Source organism: Gadus morhua, chromosome 11, assembly GCF_902167405.1.
Source record: "Gadus morhua chromosome 11, gadMor3.0, whole genome shotgun sequence".
Taxonomy (NCBI): Eukaryota; Metazoa; Chordata; class Actinopteri; order Gadiformes; family Gadidae; genus Gadus; species Gadus morhua.
In genome coordinates, this window is record NC_044058.1 from 15,767,993 (window position 1) to 15,776,027 (window position 8,035).

General features: G+C 43.2%; 1 protein-coding gene across 1 annotated transcript; it reads left to right on the top strand.

Moving 5' to 3' along the window:
- Positions 1 to 260: 260 nt before the first annotated feature.
- Positions 261 to 7,322, top strand: gdf6a (growth differentiation factor 6a). Its single transcript, XM_030371228.1, has 2 exons — positions 261 to 891; positions 4,504 to 7,322. Exons 1-2 carry the CDS (start codon positions 537 to 539, stop codon positions 5,403 to 5,405), a joined length of 1,257 nt encoding a protein of 418 aa, XP_030227088.1. The 5' UTR covers positions 261 to 536; the 3' UTR covers positions 5,406 to 7,322.
- The last annotated feature ends 713 nt before the right edge of the window (positions 7,323 to 8,035 follow it).

Sequence of the window (8,035 nt, forward strand, 5' to 3'; positions counted from 1 at the left end):
CTACTTTTCCATAGTAGCTGGAGTAGGCCTAATTTTAAACTAGGCTGTTCTTCCTTGCTTTTGATAAGATCAGGATGGTCACATTCATCCAAGTGTACTGACCTGTACCGACCTGGTTAACATGTTATTTCGGGGACTGCAATCGGTTTCCGGTGGTGTTAGCCTACGGTTTATTAAAAAATCGGAGAAGTAGTAGGCCTAGATGATTGTATTTATTTACACATGTTTAGAATAGCCTCATCCGTTCTTAACGGCCGTGTAGGTCGGGTCGGTTTGCATCGGTCCTGCCGGCAGCTCCTGGTCCTGTGGGCGTGTTCCCCTCGACTCGATCAGCCAGCGACTCAGTCGATGCTCTTGCGCGAAGTCTGCAGAGCGCCAGCACACTTTTCAAGTGAGACGAGAGGCGCAAAAAAGTGAAGCAGAGCTCCGAGTCTGGACCGACCGCGCCGCGCGACTCTCCCGGTTACGCAGCGGTTACTCAAAGACTTGTTGGACTTGAAGTTTTTCTCCTCGACCTCTTTGGGACGTTACCAACCATGAACGCATCTCGAGTGGTGACGATTTACTTGCTCTTTGTTTTCCTCTGGAATATACCATGTTTTCAGTCCGCTGCTGTTATTTCTCCTTCCACGCAGAGGAGGAACAAGGGAGGCAGAGCGCCCCATCCTGACGCGGAGAGATCATCCAAGTTGTTACTGCGAGAGATGTTCTCCTCTTCTCCCGTCACGGACCATCTCCGTGAAGACTTGAAGTACGCCGTGGTGCCCCACGACTATATGATTTCCATATATAGGACCTATTCCGCCGCGGAGAAACTGGGACTAAACGCCAGCTTCTTCCTCTCCTCTAAATCTGCCAACACCATCACAAGTTTTGTGGACCGTGGAGCAGGTTGGTTTGATTCTATGGTCCGATTTCATCACAAGGGGTTTTTGGGCATGTATTGTTTTGGTGTAGGCCCATTGTAGACGAGGAGTCTGCAAAGTAGGATTCATGTTTTTTCTAAATCGCCAGTGTCATTAGTTATGAAATACAATATTTGTTAAAACCATAGAAATACACAACAGAATCAGAAACAGAACAGAGAAAAAAATACCACAAGTAGGCCTATACGCCAAACATGAGTCAGTATACAAGTTTATATCCCTTTCAATACATCAATTAGATGTAGGCCTATTTATTCAGAATGAAGAAATTAATCCAAAATAAAATCTATTATGCTCCTAAATGCTCCACCAAGCTGCACATATATTTGCCAGAAATTAGTCACCATGAATTAAAAACGACGGAAGGTCCAGATACAGTTTATTGAGCCGTTGAAGCGCGTAAACTTTGCTAAGCATTATGTTATATTATATTTCAATTGACCCTCGAGTAACACGACAGTAAAACCCTAATTGAGCCTTTCTCTGAGTGAGTTATAAATCACCGACCAACTACACCATAAATGAAGGCCGAACAACATTTCCTCCTCCAGATAAACCAACTGAACATTTTAAACCGCTTTTTTATCTATGCAATATTATGCACAATGGCCTATTGCCCGGTTTTACGGAAGAAATTATCAAATGAATAAACGTTGTAATTCCACATTGTCTGGTTAAATCTCCTTTGAACCCGGTGCGGCGGACCACGTTGACACAGTGGGGTGGGGTGATGTGAAGAGCAGGTGTTTGGGTCAGTTAAATGTGTAACCAAGTGATGGGACTGAACAGAGTAAGCAAACACAATCAAATAAACAGAAACCGAGCCAACAAACAGGGAAATAACACCCCGAGTTAATCTTTGCACAAATTAACGCTAAATAAAGGCAATCTTTGCGTCCACTTCTATTTAAAACCCCGACGCTCGGGTTTTTGGAAAGTCTGTTTAACTGTGTTATAGAAAAACGAGCGAATTTCTCCTGGGTTTTGGATTTCATGTGTCCCCGGCTTTGACCCCTCGATGGTCCCTGCGAGGGTTGCTGCATCGAACCGCTGATTGGAGTATATTTGAACTCTATGATGATCTAATTGAGAGTTCGTGTCATAACATATCAACCAGTGTCTTTCTACTATAATGGCCTAGCTCAGCCGATGGCACCCTCAAAACGTCAAGTAAAAAAAATGGAATGAAAGAGTACTTCCTTCGCTGTGAAGTGGTTGGGTTTGAAAGGCGCGCCTCCCCGTGCGACCGCCACTTTAATTGCGGAGCACAATATTTGTCTTCCGTTCTTACTTTGCTCCTTCGTGGTTTCGTTTGGGATTTCACCACATTTTAAAGTGTTGCATTTCATTTACCATGCAGAATGACCATCGACGGAGAGAGGCCAGCTTAACCTATTGTATGAAGACAAGTTATTGGCGCGTATATTTTAGCCTATAGTTACCCAGCTTTTACGCACCAGCTTGCAGTGGGCGCAGAGGGATTTTAGGTGGTGATATTTTTTTTTCTGGAAATAATATTTATACGAGAAGTCACTTGTCCAAAATGATAGAAAAAACAACAACAATCCAATTTGAAAATCCCTTTTGATGAAAGGAAATTCACGATGATTCTGGTTGGCCTCCAAAGCTACCGAAACATGTCTGTCCCCCCCCCCCTTCTCTCTCTCTCTCTCTCTCTCTCTCTCTCTCTCTCTCTCTCTCTCTCTCTCTCTCTCTCTCTCTCTCTCTCTCTCTCTCTCTCTCTCTCTCTCTCTCTCTCTCTCTCTCTCTCTCTCGCTCTCTCTCTCTCTCTCTCTCTCTCTCCCTCTTCCTTTCTTTCTTTCTCTCTCCCACACACACACACACACACACACACACACACACACACACACACACACACACACACACACACACACACACACACACACACACACACACACACACACACACACACACACACACACACACACACACACACACACACACACACACACACACACACACACATATATAGGCATAACACATTTATAACACATTGAGGTTTCTGTTTAAACACTGGAGAATGTATGTGAGCAAAACACATATTTAGGTCCATATAAACAGCCTAAAGACCCAAATAAAGGATTTGCTCTCTAAATCTAGCTAAAATGAAATTTAAATTATATACATATTTCAAGCTGAAGACCAAATGGTAACACACACATCACACTTTGAGTTTGAGATTTAAAGCATTTGTTAATGCTTCAATTTTTTATGTGGTTTTTACTTGTTTAATAACTTACATAGTCTTGAATTGTTTGACCAGTTTTATGCAACTACCAAATCATATTAAAAGGAAATGTTTGTAATTAGTAACATAATGACATGTCAACGCCTCCGTTGATAGATTTACGTCTCAGTTTAACGTAGAGAGACAAATGATCCGATTATAATTTTCTTCTCACTGACAACTTTTTGGAAAGAAATACATCTATACATGTAGGTTGTAAAGGTGTATGTATTCTTAACTAAAAAAACTCGGAAAAAAGCTTTAACCACCGTGTGTATAGTTTTGAAAAATCAGGAACGGCCGGATCTCAAGCACACTGGTTTACCTCGATGAAACATTTAAAGGCCCTTGGGGTATGTACAATAATAAGGCATTAATGGTGGAGTGTGGGTGCCGTGTTGTGCTGTTCTTTTGACTCGGCGCTAAATATCGTTTCTTATGAATGTCCCTCGTGTTTGTTCAACAATGTGTAATAAAACATGTTCCAACCAAAATCGAGACATATTCCACCATGGATTTAAGTGCTTCACAATAATTTAGCAGGGCTAATTCATATAGACCTAATGTGTTTTACGGCACATGGTGAAATTATATAATAAATCATCGAGTGAAATTAACTTGTGGCATGAACAAATATTTCGAATCAGATTATTATTAGAGCAGACACTGAATAAAATCCAATGATTAGACTCGTTTTTTTAATAATAGGTAGGCCTATAGGCTATAAAACAGGTAGGCCTATACCATTAAGGTGAGTCCTATAATTTGAAGTCTTTGCGTTGGCTGAACAAGAATCTCGACACAAACTTCGTATACATTTATTCTACCATTTTAATGGGGTATAATTCAGATTGTCAAATAAAAAAAAAATCAGTAGGCCGAAATATTCCGTCAATGTGGGTCATTTTTCGCTGAAAGTAGGCATGCTGTAAGGGTTTAATGTCGTTGGATATGCTTGATTACATTGAATAAGAATAACAGTAGCTTAGATTATGTCCGGCTTCTTATGGATTTAATGAAGCGAATCATTCAAGGTCTGATTCGGGAACGAAAGACAAATTAATTTCAGCCCTGATATCAAATTTACAAATACATATCGACGTCCACTAGGCACAGCCGTGCTATTTTATTATGTTGAAAACATTCTTCCATTTGATCAAGCAGTCAAGCGTTAACTAGGTATTTGGCATAAGCCAAATATAAGATGTGATCGGGCCTTCGTAAATCCTCTGCCCTCTCATGTGGGAATGCACTCCCTCCCTCCCCCGGCTGAGCACTGTACACTCTAAGTGAATCTGACTGCAATTATTTCTCTCTTTTATCCTGCAGACGATCCTTTGCTCTCTCCTCTGCGACGACAACGCTATCTGTTTGATGTCTCGGCACTTTCAGACAAAGAGGAGCTCGTCGGAGCGGAGTTGAGGATATTTAGAAAAGCGTCCAAGGAAGTCCAGGTCCCAGCGACGGGCCCATACAACCTCCAGCTGTACCCGTGTCGCTCGGAAAGACCCCTGCACTCCAGATCACTGGATCCGCTGGATTCCAGAAAACCGGGATGGGAGGTTATGGACGTGTGGGACATGTTTAAAGACCATCCGCGTTCTGCCACGGGGAAGCCAGCCCCGCTTTGTTTCCACCTCAAGGTCACCCTCGGTCGGTCCGACACGGAGGTGGACCTGCGGCAGCTAGGACTGGACCGGACCGGCCGTCCCCAGCAAGAGAAGGCCATCCTCGTGGTCTACGCCAGGTCCAAGAAGAGGGAGAATCTTTTCAATGAAATGAAAGAGAAAATCAAGTCGCGGGGCTCAGGCAAGGAGGAGGAGGAGGAGGACAGGGGCCTCCAGTTAAAAGCCCGCCGCAGACGGAGGACTGCTTTGAATAACCGCCATGGGAAGAGACACGGGAAGAAGACGAAATCGAGATGCAGCAAAAAGGCGCTGCACGTTAATTTCAAGGAGCTCGGCTGGGACGACTGGATCATCGCACCCTTAGATTACGAAGCGTACCACTGCGAGGGGGTGTGCGATTTCCCCCTGAGGTCGCACCTGGAGCCCACCAACCACGCCATCATCCAGACCCTCATGAACTCCATGGACCCCAACAGCACGCCGCCTAGCTGCTGCGTCCCGACCAAGCTCAGTCCGATCAGCATCCTTTACATCGACTCGGGCAACAACGTGGTGTATAAGCAGTACGAGGACATGGTGGTGGAGCAGTGTGGATGCAGGTAGCTCTGGTGGGGTCAGAGGTCAACATCGGTGGAAGATAGCCCCACGTTAAATGGCGGTAGAAACATTTTGTTAAGTTGGCACGCATGCGCGTTTCCCCACACACAAGTACAGAAAAAAAAGCACACCACGAGGCGATTGTTATATATAAAAAAAGGGATAGACCTACAAGGCGCCGTTTGCTATTTATTCAGACTCACACATCACAATCATTGGAATGACATGACACGTCAAGACACATTTTCAACTCGGAAAAAAAGAAACCATCAACAATCGGACTTAGTTTCCCCAATGCCCCCAAGACATGGATTTAACGAGGTAGGCCTATACAAAGATCGAAAGTATAGAAAGAGGGACAGAAGGAACAGAATAGTGGGCCAGGATCAGAAGGACGTGGGAATCCGTGGGAGCCTCTCGCCAATTGGGTTGCGCTACGCGCGCCAACACCGAGTCAGTCCACCACACGTCCTAGGATTACTGGCCGACTGAGTACAGGTCCGGGCTGAACGATGCACCTGTTCGTGCCTTCGGTGCCAGAAGAAGCCGGGGTTGGCCTGTTTGTTGCAGCTCTCCCAGTCGACCCTGCGATGGGACCCATGGCTTTAACTGCCACGGCCCAGCTGGGGACTGTCCCGCTCGCCCCGATGTGCCCTCAACCGGCGGGCCCCGAAGGGCCCAGCTCCACATTCTACTGGACACACACGTTGGATTGACTCTGAGGAAGAGAAATAGCGCAGAATGCCTTGAAGAGATTCCCCACCCCCCTATAGGGATTTATCATGAGCTGCCTCCATCCAGGTTCCCAATCAACGCCAGGCCCTTTCTGAGGTCTACACAGACGACCGTTAGTCTCGACAAAACGGACACAAACCATGACGTGCCTACATTAAAGCGGAAGGGTTGTTGTGAAGACAAAGTACGGGGTGCACCACGCTGCCTTTAGACGTTCCTGAGAAAAACACTTGCTCAGAGTCGGTTTCTATACTAAATGCACTTCCACATCTAACTGCGTTAAAGTCACGCGGTTGTTCCTTTGAAAAGAATGGCCGAAAGAAAGACTCGAGAGGAGATGATATTTAAATGCACATTAGCTTTTAATGCACTGCTGTTCATTGTTTTGAGCTGTAAATATTTGTATAGTGAAAAAAACTTTACAAAGTGCAACTAATGAAGAAATGAGAAACGTTTCTTTGTAAATATATAGATGCACTCAAATTGTTAAAATGTCTATTCTATAATTATTTTATTATTTGTGGTGTACAGAGTTCCCTGATAATCGTATATGTCTTACATTAATAAGAGTAATTTAAGGTGTATTCAATTTTTTTTTTTGCAGAGGGTGGAAATACCATTATTAATGTCTACCTCATAATCGCATAGAGGATCTGAGTTTTGAGGTGCATTCACCTAAAGTGTAAAGAGTTTTTCAATGCTATATAAAAAAAATCATATATATTCCTATATTATTGGATAACATTTGACCCCATTACTGTACAAATAAAGTCCAATATAAAGAGCAAATCTACCCTCCTTGTTCTTCCCATCTTAAGCTCCGCCCTCCTTTCTTCAAGCCTCCCATGTGCTTTGAGCCTCATGACTGGCAATACACGTTGTCTACAGACACACAAAAACATCCGCAGTGTGTGGTTGGTTGGCTATTACTTATGGAGCGGATTTATTTAAGACCCTGGCCAGTTTCAATGGAGTGAAATAAACATTGTAGAACCATAACATTGTCTTTCAATACTGAAATCAGAAGCGAAGAATGTTATCTTCCATCAATGTATTTGTGGTGAAAAAGAAGTAATGACTATTTGCTGTTTTTTTCGTTTTTTTAGTTACTATGACTGTTAATAACAAGATATGAGATTCTATTTGTACATTGATCGTTTGTGTTCCAGTCCTATATCTATGCATATTAAACAGTCTTTAAAAAATAATCAAAGTCATCAATCTAACTGACTTAAATGTTCTTAAATTGCATTTCTTAAGCTTATGGATCATCCAAGGGTTGACTTGTGCTATTTTAGTAGCTAGTTGTACAATATACTATCCAGAAATAGGTTTCAAAATTTTACATGATTCAAATGACAGTATATGATCCCCAATGTGTCTGCAGGGTCTGTTGCCTTATGCTATGAAAGCGAAATATTCTATACCCGTCTAAAACTATTCACTCTACAATCGCAGACAATGAATGTCATTGTTCAGTGTACGTCTGGTTCAGAACCGTTCAAAAAAAGCTATGTAAACATATGGTGACCATCCAAGCAAAAGGAAATACACGGACTGTCACTGATATGTTACTGAATCCATGAACCACAGCTATTTCCCAATGAATTAGCCAGCCTGGGTCAAGTTTACTTAACACTTTAATGTTTCCCAATCTGTGGATGAAAAAAAAAATGTACGTTTGAAAGCAGGGATTGCTTCCATATAGGCTATCGACCTTGGCCTGGAAACAATTAGGAAATAGCTTTGAAATGTTATATGTTGTCCAGGCCCTTGTACAGTATCATGTCACTCCCCACATGTTTGCTAGGGGAAGTGGAGGATGCTAAGTGCACTCTTTAGCAGTCCTGCAAATGGCTGACACAACAACCATTCCCCTGAGTATAACCAAATGGCCCTTC